The sequence below is a fragment of the Zosterops lateralis genome (assembly GCF_965231275.1).
Source record: "Zosterops lateralis genome assembly, chromosome: 3".
In the NCBI taxonomy this organism is placed as follows: Eukaryota; Metazoa; Chordata; class Aves; order Passeriformes; family Zosteropidae; genus Zosterops; species Zosterops lateralis.
In genome coordinates this window covers 22,153,303-22,178,385 of record NC_139764.1, presented here as the reverse complement: position 1 = coordinate 22,178,385, position 25,083 = coordinate 22,153,303, and the positions used below count along the sequence as shown (strand labels likewise).

The 25,083-nt window shown below is 49.0% G+C and overlaps 1 protein-coding gene across 1 annotated transcript in view; it reads left to right on the top strand.

Moving 5' to 3' along the window:
- ITPKB (inositol-trisphosphate 3-kinase B) overlaps positions 1-25,083 on the top strand; it is a 64,927-nt gene that overhangs the window by 25,055 nt on the left and 14,789 nt on the right. Inside the window, exon 2 of the mRNA XM_083856842.1 lies at positions 24,499-24,598. Coding sequence (XP_083712968.1) covers positions 24,499-24,598 — 100 coding nt within the window. The remainder of the gene's footprint in view (positions 1-24,498; positions 24,599-25,083) is intronic.

The window sequence follows — 25,083 nt, the reverse complement described above, 5'->3', positions numbered from 1 at the left end:
CTGGGGGCAGCAAATGCTGTCTTGCTTCCAGGGCTCACATCTGTGTGGGAATAATCATGTCACAGGCGTCCTTGAGTGCTCTATTTTAGAAATGAGGAAGGCTTGGCAGAGAGGTCAGCCTTACCTTAAGCACCCACTTCCTTGGATACCTCTGGTTTGTAGCCCCTTTTAAGGCTGGCAAGGCTGAAGTGCAGCTTTTGGTTCAGACAGTGCTTCATGCTCGTAAACACTCCATGAAGGGTCTTGGCCCTCCACACTTCAATGGCCCTCAGGGAAAAACTCTGGCTTCAGTGAGCATATCCAGTGCCTGCTGGAGCACAGAGCACTTTTCAGACCTCCCCTTTCCTCACTCCTCAGCCCTTGGAGTCACACTACAATCTCCCAGGCACACATGGCCCTCTGTCAGGCAGCCTTTAACATGACTCTGTAACTCTTTTTTGTTCTCAGTCTTATTTATGGCTGTAAAGTATGTTTCTTCCAGACCAGCAGAAAACAAGCCGATGTAGAAAACAATATGCGATTCAGTTTGCAGTGGTGCATCTAATTTACAGGAACTGGCTCCTTACAGTACAGTACATGCTGTGAAATAGCAGGTCTGCCTTGGCACTGACTGGACAAACAGAGGTGACTAAGCAATCCAATTGATTTATGGCAATAGCCTTGCACAGGAGATCCGGGAAACCTCTGGGAAAACTGCGTCTAAGCTTAAGGAATCACCACGTGCGAATTATAAAGGGACACAGCAGAGACCTGTCGTCAGAGCCTGAGGAGCGAAACATGAGGCAGGAGAGCACGTAGTGTTTTGGGCACTGCCTCTCCTCTCCCGGAGCTCTGCGAGTCCCGGGCTGCCAGTGTGAGCACGGAAGAGCTTTTCCCACAGGACTGCCATGCAGGGGTGCCCGCGGCCAGCCAGCGATGATGGGCTGTTGTGGGAATTCCTGTCACAGGTAGGCTTGTGGGGGCACACAGGAAGGAGTTACAGGTGCTTGGAAAGTTTGAGGCACGGCTGATTTTCTGTGGCAGAAAGATGGGAACAGGGGGAGGTTGGCGTGGATGAAGTGGCTGCATAGCAGGGTGATGGGGAAGGACAGAGGTCTGGTTTCAGGGGTGTCAAGTGCCTTCAGTCTCTGGAAATGAAGGACTTGAGGATGCTTATTCCTGTGGCAGTGCAGTGTTTTGTCTCAGGCAAGTTATGGGCCACTGGCTATAGGCAGGTGCAGAGAATGTTTAATAAGGAGGAAAAGTCATTTTACTTGATTTGACTTATAATAAAAGGCCTTCCATCACAACAGGGAATATTTGAGCAGTCTCTGAATGTGAGCTGTGGTGCTTCTATGAAATACTATTAGACTTTAGATTTGGGGTTCTATTTGCCTAACCCGCTTGTATCCTCAGAATGGTGTCCCACAGCCCCACCACCCCGCAACTTAGATTTTACTGGCTTGAGCTGCAGAGAGATTTTTTATTCTCAAGGACAGCTGAGATTCACTGAACTGATATTGTAAGAAGCTGTTTTGGCAGTGCAAGGATTTTTGGGGTTAAGTGGTGGAGAAGAAGCCGGGCAGTGCTCAGCTCTGCAGCCTAGCAGGCAAGGGCTACTCTGCCTTCCCTCTTCCTCACATCTCACCCTTTTCCCTCATCCCTCATCACTCTGTGCTGGAGCACACAGGCCCTTTGTTGCTTGTGCTTTCCTGGTACCTGGTGCTGCCTGTTTGGCGTGCCATGGCCACCCCCACAAGTGCTGGCAGTGACAAGGGAAATTTGCCTCATCTCAGTCACCACTCAATTCCTGAGCGCTCGGTGTCTGCTGTGCAGGGCAGCCCATCAGAAACACCCTGGCACGTTTCACAAGCTGATGGCACTGTTCACTGGAAAGGGCTGTGTTCTCCCTGCCCACCCCTCCATCTGCTCCAGCGGTGACAGAGTCCATGGAACTGCGTCCCATGGGGATGAAGAAATGAACGTCCCACGTCCCGCATCATCATGGAGATCTGGGGGTGATAAATGCTGAGTGCAATCTTTTCGTCAGAAGTAATAGGAAAACAATGGGATTAATGCTTGCCACATTTCCTAGGAAAACACGAGTAACTTGCTGGGAGGGACGGCTGCCATAGCCTGTGAAACAGAGGGGCTGTTGCTGGAGATGTAGCTCTATGTGCTGTTGCACAAGGGACAAGTCTGGGGAGAAATGATGCAGAAAGGATGAATCAAGCTGAAACTGAAAAGTTCCCTGCTTGGACCTACAAGTGTGAGCGTGTAGTGTGTGAAATACCAGATTTACTGGTGGAGGACAGTGGAGAGCAGAAGGCAGATGCTCTGCCTGTTGATCCAGGCACAGGTGCTGTGGTATGTAAAGCACCTTTGGATCACTCAAGGATTGGAGGAGGGAGTTTGGCAGCATACCATTGAAATTACTGCCTGTCTCTGAGAGGAATTGATTAATGAGATCAGGTAGGGGCAAGGCTTACCAGATTAAAATGACTTTGCAATGCTTTCCCTGTTTCTTGTGAGACACCACCCAGAAACACTGATGGAAAATCCGCCTCTGGGTTTCGTTGGATGAGTGGCCCTGCACATCTCCAGCCCTTAGGTCCAGGGTCTCTGTGCCAGCTGCAGTACCTGTCTCAGCTGTGAAGGAATCCTGTGCGTGGGCTGCTCTGCCGGAGCAAAATGGGGCAGAGGGACGTGGCAGGGATCAGCAGGCACCTGGAAAATCACGATTGCCTCCTTCCACATGGGCTGCAGCACTTGTCACAGTCTTATCCACATGCCCTCCCCTACACCTAGGGGCAGGGTGGATGTTTGGGTTCCTATAGGTCCCCACAGCCTTGTTTGTGTCCCACAGCCCAGAGAGGATCAGTGGACACTCGATGAGTTTAGAAATCTACACAGTGCCATTGCAGCAGCATGAAGGCACTGTGTAGGTGCCTAAACTTGTGAAGCTACTCACTGTGTGTAATGAACTGTGGAGAGAAGTACTTGTGTGAATCTGAAAAACCTGATTCAAAGGCTTTATTGCTCGTGTGTTACTCTTCCTGAGGATGACAGTTCCTCAGTATGTACACTCCCAGTATCTTATCAAAAAATCTAAGGCAAACCTTAAGGAAGCTGCGCAATAGGGGAAACTTGTCAGGTGGGAATGGCATTAAAGAGCTGCTCCTCTGGAAAGCTGTAACTTTCTTTTCTGTGCATTTATATGTTGATAATCTCACCTGCCAGTCCAACCACTTTCCTTGAAAACATTCTTTATTGCCAGACCCTGGGCACTAAAAGCCTACATTTGGTAACTGGCTGGGTGGCACTGAGGCACTGGGAGTGGGGAGACAAGGACTTTCCAAGCAAGCCAGTGACCTTCTACTTGCTTGTGACCAATTTGAGGATGGGTTGTTTTGCACTGCTTTTTTAAAGTAATGGTAAAGTTGAATCAATCTAAGGGTAGGTTTTTTATCTACTGCTCATGTTTTGGAAAAATATCGCTTGTATGAAACACGAGTCTCAAACTAGAGCTGTTGAGGCCTCTGCCTTTCCTGTTCTTCTTCTCTGTGTGTGTTGAAAGGAACCTGATTTAATATGGTTGCCTTGTAGTTTAGAAATGTGGTTATGCTAAATGGCTGTCTGCTAGATTGCTCTTGTGAGGTTTCCTCTAGATCCCATAGAAATTGCAGATGTTCATGTTCAACATTGCAAAGATAAGCTTAAAGTTCAAATGAAGCTTTGCATCAGAGTAGAAGGATGAAACCAAATCTTGTCATTTCCTTGTCAGAGCTTTGTGTTTGATAGAACGTCTTGATGATGTGTGACATGGATATGCAATTCATCACCACCTGGCTTTTCATGCAGCTGTAGCAAAAATGCATGTTCTCATATCTCCTTGTTTGCCATACGCAAGGGAGGATGTGTCCCAGGACAAGAAAACAAATGTGTTTTCAGACTCAGGCATTCAAAATGTGCATTAGGTGGTGGCAGTCCTGGCATATGGAAGATGTGGGCTCACTGTCTTCTGTCGTAGCATTTTGGTTCTTATGAAGCCCCTTGTGAGTGAATCAGGGCCAGTGACCTCATTTTCAGTAAATTACAAGGCGAGATTATTGCTGATTTTTCTGTAGAGATGTCTGATTAAGCCACAGAGTAAATAATAGGAACAAATATTTCAGACGGACCTTTCCCTCAGGGTTTGTTCCCACTGAGTCAGTCCCTGTTACATCAACAAACAGTGCCACTTCGGTAACTGTAGGACTCAACAGGGCTGAGCGGAAATCGCAGCACGTCGAGCTGATTCCTCCTTTCCCCTCAGCTGGGTCATCACTATGGCTTTCAGTTTCCCTCCTGCCCCAGTATGAATGTGGTCAGATAGCACAACCTGGCCTTGAATTCAGAAAGTGGTCATGGATCATGGTAGTCCAAGCCAGTCCCCATGTCAAGAAACCTGTCATGGGTCTGTCCTGCAAAACATTTGGCTCTACATCATCTTCTTGAAGATGAGCCTTGGGGGTAAGCCCTGTGCTCCAGCAAGACTGTCTGTCCCACAGCAACCCCATGTTCTGCGCACCAGTGCCAGGGCCCCCAGCTCCTGCCTTCCTCCTGCCTCTCAGTCTCACTTCTGCAACTGAGTTTCTGCTCAACCCCAATCAGGGACATCCTGCCGGTCCTGGAAAGTCACTCTTTTCCACAGGGAGAGGGGCCACTGCCCTTCTAGTGATATGACTACTCTGCTGGTCTGGCAGCACCTCAGCATGGGACCTCTGTGTCTCTGAGCATGAGTTGGGAGTGCTTGGCATGAAGGAGTGGTTTGATACCCCTGCACTGTGCTGATCCATCTTTCCCTGAGAGCAAGCCCTGACCCACTGAGAGACCTGCTCCATTCACAGCTGCCAGAATCAGCTGCAGGGATCAGAACAGAACACTTGCCTGCCGAACCTGGGGAAAGTACCTGGGCTGAGGATTCTGCCCATCCACTGGGAATGGGCTGCAAGCTGAGAGCACAGCACAACTGGAGGCTGTCATCCCAGTTGTGCAGGCCTGACAGCTCATTTCCGTAGGGAGGGAGCTGTTGAGTGGGAATGCTGGAATTGTCTGTCACTGGCTCTCACCAGACAGCCATGGTGTATTGCAACACAAGGCAGGGGACTCCAGCTGAGGCAAGAGCCCCCACATCCCCGGGAAATGGGATTACTAACAGTTTTCCAGCCAACACCTCCGTGTCTATGCTTTTCCTGGGAACAGGACAGGGGCAGAGCTTCTTGCCTGCAGATGGGCAGCCCCAGTATAGTGGCTGGAAATATCCTGCTGAGCAAAGGGATCACAAGATCCTGTCTGCTGTCAGCAGCCCATGCTGAAGGCACCTTTGGAGGCAGCAGCAGAGATTCAGCTTTAAGAGAAGCTGAGCCACCACATATTTACTCACCTGGCCGATTTGCCTTGCATTTTCCCCACAAGTCAGTTTGAAGTTACTAGGACAATGTCCTCCGTTGGAAAACATCCAGAAAAACTCACCAAAGAGGGAAGAGAGGTAAGAGAAGGGGCACAAGTGGGGATGCAATAAAATGGCATCAATGGAAATGATTTTTCAGCGAGCAAAATGCAGGCTTGGGATAACTCCAGTTCCACAGACAGTAAACACCTCGTGCTGCCCTTGAACATCCTAGCCTACTTTCCTCCCTGGGAAGGGGAAAGGGCACAGTCTGCATTTGCTATCTTCTTCAAGGGCTTCAGATGAAATTCCCAGTGTTTTGGAGTTTGTAAGCCTCTGCAGGGTGAGGAAATCCAGGTGAAGAACAATAGCCACAGGGGTAGCCTGGCATGGGTTCAGAGGTAGCACAGAGGTAGCAGGTTTTCTGACTGATTGGTGATGGGCTCAGAACTGCCTCTAAAAGTTGCTGGAAAATATTTTCAACTAATAACACTTTTTTTTTTCCTGTTTTCCCTAAGCTCACATTCTTTTTCTCTGGCATTTTGGCTGACAGTTGAATGGATTTATTGCTCTAATAGCAGAAAATGACCATCAGCAAATCCCTGTGGTTTTGCTGCCCCTAAGGCAAACTTCTCCATACTCCATACTCCAGAACACAGATATTTTGCAGTGTAATTTTCCAGCCTCTGTATTCAGGCTGGCTGGGGCAGCCAGGCTCCTCCAGCAGCAAAATTCCTGTACCTGCATTTCAGTGTCCTGCCAAGACTGCCTTTTGTGCACTGAGACAACACATGACAACAATTCAGGGGGAGGCTTCTGGGAGCTGTGGGGAGTTAGGGGGAGAGCCAGGACACAGAGCTGGCTAGTGACAATGTGTCCTCCCTGACACATGGTGTGTGGCAGGGAAATCCACCCCAGCCAAGGGTCAGATTTGGCCTTTGTGCAGAAGGACAGGATGTATCTGGTGCAATTCCACACATTGGTGGAAGTGCATTTCCAGGGCAGAGCTTTGTCCTGTATCAGGTTTTGTACATCCATACCCTGCCAGCAACTCGAGCCATTTTGGATATACATGCTGGATGCAGCTGCGCTCATGGGACTTCCTGGGCTAAACTTTGTTACGGGGGGAAAAAGCAAAGTCTTTGTTTACTCGTCTCAATGGAAAAATTTAGTTCTGGCCTGTCTTGCCAAGGAAGGAAGGAGTGTGCCAAAGTGATAGTACAGCAAATTCTGGCTGCTGGTGGACCAGGGGCAGAGCTGGCTGCCAGGCACACCATCAGCATCACACCCTGGCTGTGCAGGGCTGCCCTGGGGCATGGGGTTCCAGGATACAGTGGGCATCTGGCTCTTCCTTGGCTCTCTCCATTGCAAGAGATGGCCATAGTGAGGTGCTGGTCAAGTTTCTTTTGTCTATCCAGCAGAAAATGAGGAGGGGGAGCAGCAAGCACTGTGTATAGGGATGGGAATGGGTCAGGAAGGAAAACATCTTTGCCACTCACGCCCAGATGATGTAGCATAGTGCATGGTGGGACCAACCCTCGGGTTTGAAGTGCCACCTTAATTTGAGTAATCACAGCTCTGGTATCAACTCTCAATCACTGTGTGCAGCTCTCAGCTTTCTCAAAACATGCAGCTACCCAAGGGGCAAAGCTCCAACCCTGAGTTCGGGCTTCATTTTCCATTTCTTTCTGTTCTCCTTCCCCTGACTCAGGTATTAATGGCTCCTGAGCATGGGATGCTCAGCTGACGTGGGATGCTTGGCTGGCATGGCTGCTCTCTCATAGGGCTGAAAGGCATAAGTTGCCCCTATGGCTTTCATTTGCATGGGTTGAAATTATCACAAGGTTAAATTACAGCCAGGAAATGCTCCTGGGTGCTTTAAAAGTTGCAGGCTTTAAAAGCTGGCTTCAGAAAGTTGCTCAAACAGGGCTCTGTAAAGGGAAACTCATCCAGGGTGAATTTACCACATGCCTTCAATTCAGAAGCTGCTCTCCTCTGCCCAGCTGGGGCAGGGTGGTTCCCCAAATCACAGCCTTCCCCTCATGGCCCAAAGCAGCACAGGGGTGGCAAAGGGCCCCGCACCACCAGAACAGGATCTCCTGGGCACAAAGGGCAGGCTTGTCTGAAGAGAGGGTGGGTTTTTTTCATAGTTTCCAATGGGACTGGGAGACTCAACAAGACCAGGACTGACTCACAAAATCCAGCTTTTGAGACCAAATTCTTGGAGTGGATAATTTTTTATATTGTCCTCATCCAAGGAGGCAATGGTGCTGTGGAGTGAAGGATGGTGCCCCACATGAGCATTACCCATCTCCCTGCATCTGAAACTTTCCACTTGAAACCAAGAGCCCTCACAGTAAGCTCTGCTGCCAGTCCGAAATCCCAGCACTGATTGCTGTGCAGCTGAAACACGGCTGCAGCTCTCCTCCTGATTTTGTCCAGATCCTCGGTTCTGTGAGTGTTTCTGCTCTTTTCCTTTGGAGCTGCTTAAACTCAAATTAATAACCTCTTAATGGGACCTGCATCTTCCAAAAGAGTCTCTGTTAGTCCCTTGCTACAGCTAAAACTTTCCAAATTCTTTCAATGATCCTTTTTTTAACTACCTCTCTATACAGAAAACAAAAATCTCCTCTTCTACCCTCCCTGCATCTCGCCACTTTCTGGGATGTGCCAGTCATTGACTTGAGAATACTTTGTTCATGTCTGGCACATCAGCGGGTGTTACAAATAGTCACCTCATCAACACGTTTTTTGTTAATATCTCAAACACCCTGTGGCTATTAAAAATACTAAAAATACCTTAGCTCATTAACAAGACACTGTTTCCAGCATATAAACTTTTCCATTACAGAACCGCTAACTGTAATGCCCTGAAAGCTTACAGTTGTTTATAATCTAAGTAAAATAGGACACCTTCCCTCTACTTGTGCCATGTCTGCTTGTGCTGGAGACTACGTAAGAGGGATAGACCTGTGCTGCTGTTTCCACAGGCATGTGTTAGCCAAGATGAAATACTTTTATATATGGATTTTTTATTCTTCCTCTGTATCCACAGTACTGCTGCCTGGACAACACTACCAACAGATTTAGGTTTTGTGAGATTTTTACATCTACCCTCATGAGCTGGAGCATGGGTGTTGGGGGTCCCTGCCTTCCCCTCACTCAGGGGTGAGCGGGCTGAGGCGAGGGGCCCAGGCAGTCACTACTTGGGCACACCAGCTTTGCATAGACAATTGCATTTGTGATTAGGAATGGAGAAGATTTAACCACAACATTTGCATAGCTCCTGTGCAGAGCTGTGCAAGTGCTGACAAATGGTCAATACCGAACCCCAGGGTAGCAATCGTGCCCTTGGCCCAGGGCCCACGTGCAGGAAGAGTGCTGGCAGCAGTTTTCTTGGACATTTCAGAGATGCCAGCTCAGGAGAAATGGATCTCTCTCCCTGCTGGTGTCCTGGGACGTGTGCCTAGGTAGCTGGGCCATCCTAGGCATGTAGTACCAGTGTACACTGGTGAGGAGGTGTGAGCCTCCCCAGTGATGAGACTGTCACTGGGACTCAAGTGTCTTGTGGTGGCCGTGGTTTGAAACACTTTATCTGCTATAAGAGGGAGCACATGAAACATTTTCAGTAGTTCCTGAAGTGGCAGCATTACAAATGCCACTTTTTCATCAGTAGCTTCCTAACTTGTTTTTCATGCAGAGAGTCTTGGTGTTTGTACAGGTGAAGGAACAGTGAATCCAAATAGGTTTTATGCAAAAAATGCAAATACTGCTTTTCTTAGTAGATTGCCGTGTGCCAGGGATAGTACATTTGCAAAGCAGTACAGCTCATTTTCTGCAAATCTCTCCTCCTCATTCCATGGAGGGTCATGGATCCTGTAAGACCAGTTACATCCCCAAGAGGCCCTGGCAGCTGTATGCTGTTGCACAGAGTTTTGACTTAGCAGTAAAAAAAATAAAGTTTTGTTCTCCACAGGCCAAACAGTGGCTCCAAACAGTGGGGCTCAGCAAGGTCACCAAAAAGCAACAAGCTCCTAAAGGTAACTTGTCATTTTGAGTTGATCATGGTATCCTTTCTTCTGAGACTGTGAAGGTCTCAGTGCTTCTCTGTAGAGAGCTGGACTTGTTTTTCATATAGAAAATCTACAAGGCAAATATTGGGAACTTCTAGTGATCACCCTGTAGGTGAGACTGCCTGTCGTCTAACTTCCTTCTATCCCTAATCAGCAACAGGAGCAATTAAAGAGCTTGGAAAGACATGGGGTGTTTTTAGGGATTTTTTTCCCTTCAGACAGGGGATGTTTCCAAAGCTATGATTCAGTACCACTCTACTAATACTTTAGTTTTGCACCTTTCTGCTGGTCCCTGACTCCAAGGATGGGATTGCCACACTGTGAGCCAGCACACTGCTAGGAGGGGTAGCTTTGTGAGGCAACTGCAGCCTCCCAGTACTTGTACAGTGCCCCAGAGTGGTGGGGGAATTAACCCTGCAGGGCAGGAGATCCTTGCAAGGAATGCAGAGATTGCTACTTCTGCACACACCAGGGAAGGACAAACAAATTTGTGAACACAGGAAAATAACTGAACCAAAGAGGCAACACACGTTAAAATGTTGAACCTGAATTGTCGTGATGAAATTACACCATGCGTAAAACTGTTTAACAGCTGAAATTCTAGCAAGCATACTCCATCCCCCAAAACATTTGAGTTGTACTTCAAATAGGTTTGCCCAAAAATGTCTTGATGTTCCCCAGTTGCCCATTTGAGGGTGGGAGGTTAAAAACTGCATAAGTTTTTGTGTTTGGTGGCATTTAATACCTCACAAGCCTGGCCTGCAGCTTCCAGCTGTGTGGGAAGTAGATAAGCTGTGACCAGAGGTGTCACATAGCTCTGGCTTTGTGCAGAAGCTGGGCAGGCTGCTGCCCCGAGCTGCTGATTGAAGGACCATCCCTGTGGTTGTTGGCACCCAGTAGTGGGAGAGGAGGGTTAATACCAGTCTGTGAACTAAGATGGAGAGTCTGTGAACTCTCTGGAGGGATCTGACCCTGAGAGCCACCAAAGCATGGAGCTGAGAGAGACTGTGTGTATGGGAAGCAGCTGCTCTTGTGGCTGCTTAGGCTGTGCTGCTGCTCTCTGTGCATGCTGCAAGGCAGAGGCTCATCCCAAGCGTGAGCAGGGCTGGCTCAGCCCCCTTAAATCACTCTAGGGATGATGACACAGCAGTGAAATGGGCCTCCCTGTGAGTAGGACCCAGTGAAGGGACTGTCAGCAGTGCCTGTGCTGGTACAACCACACTGCCCTGGTCCCAGCATGCCCAGGAACCTGTGCAACACGCTGGAGTGAGGGACTGTGTCAGCCCATCCTCCCCCAGGAGTCACCCCTGTGCTCCGCAGGGAAAGCCACCCAGAATTTTTGGTTCTCCACCCACACCTCGCTTTGCTTGGAACTTTGGCTGTTCTATACCCACACTCTGAGAGGTGTAGTAGTAGGTGTGGCCTTTTTTCAAGCCAGATCTGAAAAGGCACACTCATTTGTTCCGGACAAGGCGCTTTCTGGCTGCATTGCGCACTCCTTCTTTTAAACGCGGTGCAAGCAGCACACGGCATGCCTTGCAGAGCTCTGCCATCTCGCTGATCTCTCAGTTGCTCACTCAGGAAAGCTACCTCCTGCTCTGCAAGCTTCAACACCGTGTCATGGAAAAATGTAGAAGTGGGGCCCGGCTGTGCGTCAGCAGCTGCCTTGGCAACCTCCGCCTGCGCTCCGCTCGGCAATAGGCGCACAGGGCTGTCCATCTCCACAGGGGATGAAATGTAGCATTAAGCATCCCCCCCTCCCTTACGAGGGAGAAGGAGGAAATACCAGGGTTTGCTGGTGTTGCTGGAGCTCGCCGGGTGCTAACAAAGCGGTGATTTATGAGCACTGTGAGGAATTTCATCGTTCTTCAAAGCAGGACAGAGGCATCTGGCACTTGGCCACTGTGTTTGCATCAGTACAGGAAAAAACGCTGAATTTCTTCAAAGCTGCCACAGCGTTTCCTATTTTTAGTTTAACAATGCGTGTTTTGCTGTACAGCATCAAATGTCAACAAAGAATGAAGATCTATTTATGTTGCTTTATTGTAAAGCTGAAGCAACAGGAAGCTGTGAGCCATCTGGGTGCCTTCTGAGCCCTCCAAAAACCCCATCTTGAGTCAGTTGCAAAGTGCACTGGGTCACTGCCATGCCAGCGGGTTTGCTTCTGTTGGGGGAAGAAATTATGGATGTTTTGGGGATTGCTTCCCTGTCCTCAGACCCTTAAGGACACTGTGCACAGGAGAGGAACCAAATGCCCAGCCCTATATTGTTCTTCCATTCAGAGACACTTTGTTTCTTGTTGCTGTTCAAGCTCTCCCTTTTGAGGCTGCATCTCAGCACCAGTGTGCACCTTGGTGTCGGTGCCTGCATTTCACAGTCAAAAGGCTCACAGGAGGAAGGGACAGTGTCAAGGCTCCTCTGTGCTCCTGAGGATGAGAGGAGTCAGGAAGGGCACCAGTTTTCCTGTGTTCTAAAACACTGTTGGACAAAGCCAGTTTTGACAAAAGTTTCTATCCTTAAGGACTCTAATGCAGGAGCTGTGGTGGCTGGCTTACTAAAATCAACCCAAAGGAAGTGCTTCTCTGACACTGTATTTCTGAGTTGCAGAATGGAGGACATCCAAGCTGGGGGTGTGGTTTAGGTTGCAAGATAGTCCTTGCTGCAGGAAAACACCTGGAGCATGAGTGGTCTGTTAGAACACTGATTTTAATGCGAGGGGAGGTGCCAACTGCCTGTAGGGGCACGAAGCAGATCTCAGCTCCAGAGGGTGCTTGGCACCTTGGCTTGCTGAAGCAGCTCATTGAGCTGTCATGGAGTGAGAGGAAGCGGCAGTGCCTGCCCTCTTTCCTCCTGCACTCTGCAAACACTCACCAGGGTGTCTGCAGCAGCCACTGAGCTGTGGGGTGAAGTCCTGGTCACTCGCTGCTCACACCCCCAGCCTCCTCCACTAGCTACTTATTTGGGAAGGAACCTCCTTTTTCTCTTTTTATTTTGATTTGGAAAAATAAAAATAGAAAAACCTGTTGGAGACAGAGTGACTAAGTACTTCATGTACTGCTGAAGTAAATGAACAGCAAAATATCTGAGCGGAGAAGATGACTAAGTTCTTTTTTCCTCCTCTTCTGCTTCCTTCACCTTCTAAGAGAAGCTAAACATAGCTGCCTGCAGCAGAAGGACTTCAGCAGCTGGCTGCTACCCACAGATGCAGCCTCAGAGATCGTGGGCTTGTGCCTTGATGGAAAACCCAGTCGTTCAGAAGACTGGGCATCTTCTCTATATTCATTTCTCTTCTCCCTTGCTCTTCCCTCAAGACAAAATATATTTAGAAACGCTAGGACACAATGAACTAAACTCTGCCTGTGCTACACCCATGTTTATATTGTGTTCATTGTATGGCCTCTGCAAGTGACTGCTATTATAAGGCTAGAGATAACTACCCTTCATCTCTGCCTCCTTTTTTGGACCAGAAAACTCACGAGAACCCTCTTCAACCATAACAAGTGCTGTTCCAAGAAAGACTATCTGAATTTTAATATGAAACCCATGATCTCTACCTCTTTAAAGGATGTCACACTGTGTTGTTCTACTCGCCTTAAAATTGCCTCTTTCAAGAGAAATATTTAGTTTAGAAACAATTTCACTTTTTTTTTTCTTTTTTTTTTTTTTTTTTTTTTTTTTTTTCCCAAAAAGGCAATCAGATCTCTGGATCTATCTTTATGAACCTGAATTGCCTGGGTGATCCTTGGGTGATGCTGTTTGTGGTCAGCGTGTTGTCAGCATTGCTGTAGAACTTAGACCCTCTCTTCTTTCCACATCCGGGACTCCCATGTAGGGCACTTGCCACCTCTGCTGTTCCCCTGACTGAGCAGTGTTTCTCCCCAAAACCTCAGCATGTTCCCATTTGTGCCTGTGCCAGCATCAGCCCCCAGGGCTTTCCTGGGGTCCTGAGGGAGCCGACTTGGCAGGGGCAGGGTGTTTTTCCCCACCCCAAGCATCCTCTCCCTCCTGCACACCCAGAGATTCAACACACAGCCATTGCAGAGGTGATTTTCCGCTATTAATGCTCAAAAGAAAGTTCCATTTTCCTGTTTCAGATGAGCATTTCCCTTTTGAGTTAGAGAAATCTTTTCCTCCCCAGCACCCAGTGTAAGGCTGTGAACGTGCACCAAAGCAGCGAATTTCTTTGCTGGCCCCTGCATTCCTCTTTCTACCAAAACCCTGGTGTTCTCTCGGCTGGCACTTCTGCAGCATGGCACGTACCAGCTCACAGGAGATTGTGACCAGTTATACAGGATTGATAAGTTTTTTCCTGAATTTCTTAGGAGTTAACAGCTGAAATCCTCTTCTTCCCCCGCCCCACCCCTGCGTGTCAGCGCATGGTTGGGTTGGAAAATCCAACCCCGCATGCCGCACCAGGATGTAGGGTTGGGTAACCCTCTCTGTGTCTCTGAGGATCCCATTCCTTTCCCTAAGGGCTCAGGGGAGTGCTGAGGTGCAGCAGGGCTTGCCAGCTCTGCACACAAGCTTCAGGGGCAGCGTGGAAGAAGCGGTGTGGGAAGAAATCTGCTTGCCGGCTGCCGCGACGGCTTCTTCCCCCAGCACTGTGCTGGCCTTCCCCTGGCACAGGGCTGCCCAGCCGGCTCCTCGGATGCTCTCCTGGCAGGCAGGCGTGGCAGGACGTTGGCTTTGGCAGCAGAGGTATGTACCTGGCCCTGCAGGAGCCAAGCTGTGCAGCTACAGCTGACATTTTTCGATGACTCATAACTAAAATGGTGAAGGGGCGCATGTAGGGCTCTGGCTCTGAGAATGAAGCTGAGGATAAAATTACTGCTGGTTCTGTGTGAGGTCTGTTCACTGTCAGCCCTTCTGCTGCAGTGGGCCGGGGGTCAGCTGAGGTGTGCTGTTAGTACGAATTCCTCCCTCCATCCTGGTCTCCAGCGTCCCACATGGCGTACTGGCTGCTCACAGCCAGTGCTCTGGTTCTGCTGAGCTGGTGCCACCCTCTGTCTCGCCAGGCTGGGTGAGGCTGCTCCTGGGTGTGGCAGTGAGGAGCACCCTGCCTGGCAGAGCATGAGTGCAGCTGGGTCGGGATCTGTATGGATAGGGAATGGGGTAATCTGGCTGAAGTACATGCAGAGACAGTTCTCAGGCTGAGAACTGCGTAGAGAATTGGGAATGAGCAGCTGAGCATGTGAGAGGGTCCACGTTTGAAGCCCTGGAATTAGCTAGTCTTGCCATGCTCCTGGGAGCCCCTGGCTCCAGTGCAGCCTGTGGTTGATGTGTCTAGTGAGGAAGGAGTCTTCACAAGCAGCTGCTTCTAAAGTGCTTTGTTTGTGCTTCCCACGTCCATTCAGGGCAGTGTGGCTGGAAAGCTGGTAGAGGAAGAAGTCTCAGGGCACCCACAAGGTGGGCTTGGAAGCAGACCATGATGAATGAGCTTATGTCTCTCATTTTGATGGAGAGAAGTCTTGTGTATGCCCACAAGCCCTGGTGCCAGGGCAAAGCTGAAAAGCTGAGCTGCCCTGCCCTTACCTGCAGCACATGGGGAGACTGCTCTGTGGGTGCACAGTGCCTACAACAAATCTCTCTTTGCCTTCACGTTTAGGCCACTTTTTTAATAGCTCTTAGTGCTCTCTAAAGACCAAGCCCTCTGAGATGCTGTGCTAAGTCTCCTGGGAAGATGCTTTGGGCACTGTGTGGTGCATATACAGCAGGTCTGCAGCTGCGAGGAAGGTGCTGTGGGGCACATGGCTGTGGCTTCCTGGCTGCTTGCAATGCCTCTCTCTGGGTAAAGAAGTTTCCCAAAGCCACCATCTTTCTACTGTGCTCTTCCTGTAAGGATCTGAGGCCAAGGAGGCTCAAACTGCATTTCCATTCCTGGAGGAGCTTCTGCTGGTTGCTGAATATATTTAGGAGCTGCCTACGAAAAGGGGACCATCCCATGGCGATGTGTTGGGAATGCTAGGGTGCCACAGTTTCTGTGCAAGCAGAAACTCCTCCAGCTACTTAGCAGAGGATTTGTGGTCCCAACTCCAAAGCAGGAGAGACAATAAAACTCCTAAATAGTACTTTAAATCACCAAAGTGCTATCCAAACATGAGAGACTCCAAACACAAATGAAAGTGCTAAACTGATTTAAAGGGGAATTAAAAGGTCACGCCTGTTGAGCATTTAGCTTTAGAGTTTAGTCATGTTTATGAAACTTATAACTGCTCTTCTAAATCACCTTTTTACACTTCCTATACCCAGAAGTGTGAGGATGTTCAGCACTAATGACTAATTTTAAAAATTTTCTATTCTAAACAAATTTTCACAGGCAGAGCTTGGCCCTTTCTTTTCTTCCCATCTGTTCTGCCTTCCCACTTCATGGAAGGCACTTTAAAGCATCTGAACATTTCACTTGGAAATGCTAATGGAAAAGAGATTTCTCATGCACACGCTTCACAAAGTGAAGTGCAGTTATGGTTAAACAGCAGAAGAGCAGGGACCTAACTCCACAAGTGGGCAGAGCTGGGAAACAGCAATGGAAAGGTTTTCTGTGCCCAAAACCAGTGTGAAGTTCTAGGGGTTTCAGCAACAGCAAAACTCAAGTCTACAAGCCAGGCCTCTCTCATCCAGCTTCTCCTGAAGATTGCTTCACTGACATTGCATGACTTGGCTTGGTTAACCTTGCTTGTGTGTATCATCAGTGCTTATGGGCATTATGCTCCTGGGGTGTTACATGTACAGTGTCTGTATCAATGCCCTCTTGTGCTGTGCCAGGGGAAATACTTCACATGACTACAGCAACACTGGAAGTCGGTGGTAGCCCTGTCTAGCCCGTGTCCACCCTGCCTGGTAATGCCAGACTGAAAGGATGAGTGATGTGGTATCATCACACATCACACAGAGCATGTGCCTGCTGTGAGCCTTGTGGGGGAAGGATATACCTGTCCCTGTTCACTGGGGACATGAACTCTGGGCATTTCAGCTCATGTCATGGCCCTTGTCAGAGAGCAGACTAGTCCAGAAGATTTCTGGGTTGCCTCCTGAAGCTGACAGAAAGAAATCAGACTCAAACAACCAAGTATTAAGAACAAAGTATTGCTTTGTTCCAGCCATTGAGGTTACTCCTGTGTTTGGTGTCTCTGACCCAAGTGCCTCCAGGCAGACTGTAAATGTGTCATCCTGGTTAAATCTCTAAAAACTTACCTTCAAATGGTAGAAGAGAGTGTTTGGCTGCCCCTGTTCTATGATTAACTGTATCTGCCAGTCTAAATCAGCCAGGATTACTGGGATAACTGGGCCTTTTACCATCTCCTGCTGGTCTGACTACCTGTGTTCCCAACATGCCCTGTGCTGACACCCCTCTTTCCCAAAGGACTCCAGGGTTTGGCTCATCCCTTGGGAGGATATGGCAAAGCCTATAGCTCCCATCCCAGATCCCTGACATGTACAAGCACAGGTTTTGTATTCAGGTTGTTTATTACAGGAAGGCTGTGCCTTACCAAACCTCTGCCCTCTGGAACACTGTGCTGTGACTTTTAGGAGCTGAGTCTCTTCCATATATCCTAAGCTGCAGCTCTAGCCTGTAGGGAGGTGAGCTGGGCTTCAAATCAAGTAATCAGAGACTGATGCAGTTGTTTGCTGTCAAGAAGGGCACAGCTCCTGGTCTCAGCACACGGGAACTAGGAACAGTTCAGGATTCACAGTGGCAGAGTTGGGAAGGCCGCAGGGATCCTTCCCTGCTGGCAGCACCAGAGTGGGAAGTGCTAGAGCCAGCACAGGCACAGGAGCCCATGTCCCCAGTGTGTGCTGTGCTGCTGCAGGAGATGATGAGCTGAAACAATGTTTGGAACCAGAAAGATGATGGTGAATACCCTGGGACTGGGAAAGGGATCAAGCACAAGTCTCCAGATGGAAACAGAGCAGTTTCCATCAAAGCTGATGACAAGTTCCCTGATAGAGGGATGCAGGGTCAGATCTTTGGGCAGCACGTCCCGTTTCTCAGCTGAACGCCTGATCTGGCTGCCTGCAGCTCTGTGCACCAGCGTGTTGCACCAATGAGCTGCAGTGCTTTGGGACTCTTCTCACAAATCAGTTCACCAAGGCAAACTTTTGGCTACTAGCAAGGATTTCTGTAGTCTGCTGACTTTTAAAGGCTAGCTGCTTTCTGAGGAAGAAACACTGTACAGCTTAAACAGCAGCTACCAAAAGTGATTAGCTGTTTCTGAATTACTCATTTACCTTTTCCAAGCTGAAAATTGCTTAACAAATCTTACTGGTATGTACATAATGAGTAACAAATACATTTGCAGAGATCTGGATCAGTTCCCACTCAGGAAAGTAGGCTGAACATGTCTAATGCTGGCAATTAATAATTCCACTGGCTTTATGGGAGGGTCAGTTGGGCCTGATCTGCATTAGGAGGTGTTCAGCTTTGCTTCAGTAAAGGCTCTCCACCAGAAGAAATGTCTTATGGAGACAACAGTAGCTCTGAGGCTCAGCCTCTCTGAGCTCCAATGCAGGCTTTGCCTTCACTCTCACTTAGGCTTTTTTGTCTTTCCTTCTTTGTAAAACTGGACAGAGAGGTCTAACACCACCTGTCCTCTCTGTGGCCATTTCCCCTGAGTGTGGTGTTGACGTGGCTCCTGCTCTGTTGCTCCACTCTGCTCCTGCTTTGTGGGCGAGGAGGTTCCAAATGTCCTTCCAGGCGATGGGTGACTCCTGTGCTCCCGGCTCCCACAGCCACTCTGTTTCCTTCCATTGTCATAGGGGAGGTCAAGCTGAAGGACTGCTGCTCACTCATCTGCCTCTGCTGTTTTTAATTCTCCTTGCCTTCATCACAAGCAGGAAGAGGGAGCCTGCAACAGGCTCCTGGTTTTTTCCAATACACTGGAATATTTTTTCCATGATCCAAGCAGATGTTCCTGGCTTTCATGCATTTTTACTGAGGCTCCTCTATCATGTATGCTGATCTCTGCAGACAGCAGAGAGGCAGTGGCTTTATCTGTGACCTTCTATCCCAGATCTTTGGTCTTGGTGGGACAGCTCCCTGATCCCACCGGAGAAAAGGGCATTCCTCACAAAACCAGAGGGAAGTGGTTTCTGTCTTGTGAAAGGCAAAATCCTTCCTGGCTAAAACAAGAGTATTCTGAAAAACAGAGTGTTTCAAGTAAAAGAGTGCACATATTAGGATTTTGTTCTCACTCTAAATGAGATGGAGACCTTGGAAAGTAGCAGAAGCTGCTACACCCCAACAGAAGTAACTACACCACAATAGGAGCCCCACAGCCATCAAAATAATTTCTCTAATGAGGCTTGGGGATTTGCACTAGAATTTCTAAGCACCCAGAAATGCCTATCAGTAATCACACTTTATTTCTTTGTATTAACTTCAGTGAAGTCTGATGTTGGGCCTCACTTTATCTTTGCTCAGTGACATCTGTGGGATGGGGAACTGGCATTGATTCTGCCAGGTTTTGAGGAGCTGCTGAAACTTTTGTATTAAGCCTTTTGTGACTAAATCAAGAAATGCCCACTGATCCAAAGCCCCTCCTCCTGCTCTTCTGTCCAAAACAAGGCTTATTTAGCTGCTGTGCAGTACAGAAGCATCAGCAAGGATGAGAGGAGTTTGTGTAGGAGGAAGAAGACTCAAAATATGGGCTGTCATTTGCTGCCAGTATCAGGGTCAGTGGTCACAGCCTGGTGCCTGCTGAAGTGGTCACTGGGCTCTTTCTGTTGTTGCCAGGACAGAGGCAGCCAGGGGCTGAGAGATGGCAAAGCGTAGCAGAGTGTCGGAACCCTGGAAGCTCTAACAGAGGAAAAGAAATAAAACCCCCACAGCAGAGCATAACCCCAGCTCTGCACCATCACATCACAGGTTTTTCACCTGGTATCCTGCATTTTGGCCAGCCCCAAGCCAGGACACAGCAGGAGGAAGCTTTCCATGGTACCTGCCAGCTCTGCCCCGCTGCCCTCTGCGCCCAGCGTCCAGCACAATGAACAAAGCTGGCCTCCCCGCCGTGGCTGCAGTGACAAGGTTTTTCCCAGTCAAGGGAAAACAATCATCACTAGGGAAACCTTAACTACTTTATAAAGAGCAAAAGAAAACACATTCATTCTTTTAAACATGGAAAACTAAATGGCCTCTTTTCCCTTGGCTGTATGTGCATGGCTGTGGAGCAGGCTGGCACAGAGTGAGCTCTGCGGGCAGAAGCTCCCCCCACTCATTTACTTATTAAAGAGGAGGACTCTGTGGTGCAAAGTCTGCCCTTCTCAGCTCCTGCTGCCTTGCTTTTTTAAACCAGAAAGGCTCTGGCCACCCTACCCTCCTACTGGTGAGTGAAACATCTTGGAGCCTGCAACACCACAGCTTCATGTCACTTCTTGGAAGAGCTGGAAGTGAAGCCCCCAGGAGCAGGGCTTTCTCCAAAGGTGAGGGAAAGCCAGGGTGTCACTTATGCAAGTCCCTGGGCTGCAGCAACTCCAGTGAAGCCTGGGGAAACAGTGAGCATTGATGACACTACTGTCTCCTCATAGTTTTTCTCCACCTCTTCTGATCCTAGGATATTTAATGATTTTCCTGGGAGAATGGAGCTGATTTTTTTTTTTTTTCACAATTGGGAAAATCATTAATTTAATGCTGTTCCCACTCTTTTCCATCCCCTGGCCCAGCTGTGTAATCTTGCCTCTAACCATGTATGCTCTAGTTAATAAAAAGCACTAAAATACAGGTCCAGCTCCTGCTATTTCCAGGAACGTTTGGTCCCATAAAACCATAGGAAAGCATAATTTCAGCAAATTAAGTCAGTTACTGCCTATCTCTCTGGCTGAATGCATGGAAAGGGAAGAGCACCCTGCTGGCTCCATGCATGGGGAATAACATCAGTCAAATTCCACCAGTGTTCATGCTGGGAAAGGGAGGCAACAGGCAGCCCGAGAAAGGCACGTCTCCTTTGAGCAGACATTAAAGGAATAAATATGCAATAGAGAAAAGGTACAGTGAGCACTGAGCTCATCAGTCACTTTTTGTTTAATCTAATTAAACACAATATATCCTCTGACCTTCTGCACTGGCACTAAATTCTCCTGTGTTGTTCTTTCCATACGAAGCTCTATTGACAGATGGGGAAAGCCTAAAGTTTGCTTTAAGCTTCAGATAAGTAAAGTTAAACATACAGCAGATAAAATTGTTTTCCCAGCCCTCCTCTCCCCCTGACCAATTGTGGGTGCTCACTGGGAGGGATTAACTCTTCTGGCCTGTATCCCACCCCTGGCTTGGGGCACTGCTCTGTGCAGTAAGCAAAAGCTGTAAGAGGGCAGAGGCAGAAGCAGAGTGCTGCAGAAACCCTGGAAAGTTCTTTTTTAGAGTTAGTTCTGCGGTTGCTGAGCCTCTTTTCCATGTGGTAGACTATTAGGGAAAACAGTGCCATTCTTTGCTAAATATATTTCCAGAGTCACTAAATAATTTACTTAACAGCTAATCAGTTGGCATTTGCTGATGCTGAACCAGGTTTTTATTTAAAAAGTGTTGAATTGCATCAGACACCTCGTGCATATTCCCTACTCATACAGGCTCCATGCTCTTGCTGCCTGTGCAAGAGTGCAGTCGGTCCACACAGCTTCCTGGTTTTCTGGAAGGCAAAGCAACCACGAGGCTGGATCTGGGGGAGAGCTGCGTGCCAGGGTGCCACATCAGGTGCAGGCTTTGATCATGCAAAAGGTGTGGTAATGTGCTCACCTTTCAGAATGACCACCTGCAGGCTCACCTCCTTGCAGGCGAATGAGAAGAACACGTATCTGCCCTTCACCTGCATCACTTGGTAATGCCACCTGCAGAACTATTTCTTCCAGTTTGGTGAAAAATCCTTTCTGAGTCTGAGTCTGGGGAGTTACCACAGGTAACACCTCCATGCACCTACAGCTGTGTCTGTGCTCCTGGATGTGTCAGCAAATAACTCCTTGAAATGTAAACCAAAAGTTACAGACGAGCCCAGAGGCGATGACCTTATGGTTCCCAACAGACTGTGTTAAAGGAGATTTCTTTACTGTAAATAGCCCTTAATGCTCCCTTTGTCTATTAATAGCACCAGGCAAGGCAGAAGGCAGCAGAGGGGCTGTTTGCTGCATGTGGCTGTGGAGTGAGACTGGACGGATGTGAACCTGGTGGCTCTGGTTTTTCATGGCTGGCTGCAGAGCCTGACATGAGGGTTGGCATGACTGGGATCCCAAACCATGTGCTCTGAGATCTCTGAATGCACATCAGTGTCTGAATAAGCAGAGATCTCTTGCCAGGGTGAAGGACCCTGTAATTGGTTAAAAGCCACCTCTCATTTCTCTTGGAACTCAAGGGAAAGTACAAAGGCTGACTTTTTGGAGCAACATTCTACCTAGGGAGAATTTTGCTGTCTTCAGGCAAAGGGAGTGGCAGGACTCCTGAGGGCATTGACCAGTGTTGCTCCTCTGTGATCCCCCTCTGCAGCCTGTCCTAGAGATCGGATGGAGTCATACAGCTGCTGATTTAGTAGGGGCAGCTGTGCCTTGCAAAACAGCCTTTTGAACACTCCCACAACAGAGCAATATCCTTTTGATGAAGCAAACTTTCCCTTATTACATTGGGAAGGGGCTCAGGTGTAAAATAAAAATCCAATGACTCCTGAAGGAATTGGAGAGACAACTGTCCCTCTTCTCCCCTGTTAGTGTCCACTGGTTGCCCCTGCGAAGCTGGGGGAAAGGGGCTCTGTGAATGAGAATTGTGGGTCACCTCTGCAGCTGACCTTGCAGTCGATTTCCAGCAGGTTGGGAGTGGCTTGAAATGGATGAAGCTGCCTCAAGCTTCGCCATAAAAAAGTCTTTACATGTGTCCTTAAAACTTGGTTGGAAATACCTGGCTAAAGGTGTGCCTGAAACCTTGTGAGGCTTGGATGGAAACGTTTACCTCTGGTATAAAGGGCATGAGGATGTGCTACCTGTTCCTTGTGTTGGCTGTGCTGAATGACTGGCTCTCTGTCCCGCTCAGATCAGCAGAAGTGTTGTTGTGTTTTGTGTCTCCAAGGGACTCAGGGTCATTACCCTGCACTTGGAGCAATGCTGGAATAGAGAGCTTTCCTGGGAAAGCCCTGGCAGGGGGAAAGAAACCAGAGTGGGACTCCATTTAGGGACTCCATTCTGCCTGTACCTTGAAGTACCTCAAGGATTTTACTATAAAGCTCTAACCACCAAAAACCAAAATTTTTGCTTGGGAAGGCACGTTGCCTTGGCATGTTTCCTGGGACCAAGTGACTTATGATGCTGTGCTGCAAGTGAAGGGAGGACTCCTTCTTTTAGAGGAGGTGGGTCACACTCATTTAGAGTCCAAACTCCCCCGGAGACTTTTTCTTCCCCCTTTTTTCATGACATCAGCCAGGACTTGATGTTACTATTTTAAAAACAAAAGGAGGGGACACCCCCCCGCTTCCCCTTAACTCTCTGCCAAAAGGAGAACAAAGAACAGCTAAAACACACAAGTTCTGGCACTCTGTGTGGAAATAAAAACATTCATCCTCATGTCAGGTAGGGAGCTGCCCGACCCCCCAGCCAAAGCAAGCATGCCAGGCTGCAGAGTGAGCCCCCGGTGAGGAGGAACCCGGGAGAAGGGGATGCCCGGTGTCACCCCGCGCTTGGGCAGCTCCTGCCAAGCTCCTGCAAGGCTGTACCAGTGCCAGGCTGCGCCGGGACGCTCCCGGCCACGGGCAGCCTTCCAGGGAAGGGCTGCCCTGCTCCTCCCAGGCTGCGAGGTGGGGAAGGACCTTTATTCTTTCCCTCTCCCACCACTTGGGCAGTCCCTGCATCTCCCTGCTCCCCAGTGGGCTGGTGCACGGCGCAGGGATAACCCAGTGTAATTTCCACGCTTTAGACACTAACATCTTTGTCTGGCTTCTTGCTCGCCATTTAAACATGTCAGCAGTTCCCAGCACGGATTCCTGTGCTGTGAGTTCACCCCCAGCAAGCATCCAAACTGCAAGTTGGGGCTGCTGGCTCTTCCCTGCCTGTCTGTGAAGCATTACTGGAACAGGGGCCAGTTCTCCAAACACGAGGAAGAGATTACTTGGGTTTTCTGGAAGGCTCCCTCCCATGCCTTCAGAGCGGAGCAAATGAGGATAATTTATCTGCTGGCTTCCAGCTGAACCCAGAAGCTTGGAGCAGCCAAGGACTACACTGTTTGTCTCAGCTCCTGCAAGAAGGCATTTTTCCATTGTTGCCGTTGTATATCGTTCGCATAATTTGTTTGGGCTGTCACCTTCTGTGGCCAAGATAAGAGCTCATCCCCTGCCTTTTACTGGTGGTGTGTTCCCTAGAACAATCCAGGGAAAAACTCGCAGGAAGGGGCTGTTGAGGGAGGCTTTCGAACGTCCAGTGCAGCCATCGTTAGAGTCATGTAAATAGTTTTGAGCAATCTATCTGGGGAGAAACACAACATGTCAGGAGGGAATTGTTCTCTGAACTGTAGTCACAGATGGGCCAGAGCGGGCAGATCAGCATACGTGGGTTGCCAGCTTAATGGACACAGCAGCTGCCTTTCAGGGGGAACAAAAGCCAGGCAGGGAGCCTCTGTGTGCCTGTGTTCTTGTTCCCTTCAGGACCTGCAGCTCAGCTTTGTGGCTGGATGGCAGTGCTGGGTTGCCTTCCCGCTCCATCTGCTGTGGTCTAATGCGATGCTCAGGGATGGGTTAATGCCCGTGCTGCTCCCACAGAGGGATGCAGGGAGCGGGGACAAGGCAGTGCGGAGGGCTGGAGCAGCCAACTGGAACAACGCTGTAACGCCATCCACTTTAGTGAAGTTACTCGTGATTTTTGAATGTAGAGTTGAGGCCCAGTGGCTCCAGCTTGGCACAGCACAATGGGAAAAGAGCAGATTTTCTGTTTGCTTCCATCCTGCGCTGGCTGTGGTGCCTCTTTCCCTGTCCAAAACAGCTGCATGCTGCCTGAAATGACTTTACAGACAGTAAAAGCTTAAAACATTGCATTCACCTTCATGACTTTTTTTCCCCTTAGAGCAAGTCATGGAGGAAGATCAAGAATATGGTGCACTGGTCCCCGTTTGTGATGTCTTTCAAGAAGAAGTACCCTTGGATCCAGCTAGCGGGGCACGCAGGTACGGAACATGGGGAGAGACAGAGTGGTGGTAGGGCCCTTCATTATCCCAGGTTAATGAGCTTTGTTGGCCTCAATTGCTTTAGGCTGCTGCATGAGTGTCACAGCTTGCAGCTCCCAGGAGAGTGACTTACCTAAATGCTAGTGAGGGTAGTGTGAAGGTGCACTGGGCTTTCAGTCTCCCAGGGCTAGCAAGTATTATTGCTGCTTTTTCCTCAGGCAGCAGAAAACTGTGTGCTTTGGGTGAGAGTTGGACCTACCTCCTGACCCACTGCAAAGCAGGTCACACTGCCCCACACATGAGTGTAGAACAAGATGTGAACCTACCAAGAAGTGCACAGAGGATGTGAAGCAAATGTGTTGGGTGCTGCAGGATGGGTCTCTGCCCTCTTTGGGGTGTGACAGTGCTGCTCATAAACCTGTGGCAGCCTGAGCTTTTCAGTCCCTGCCTGTAGGGACTCCTGCAGGTGCAGGTGTAAATGCAGA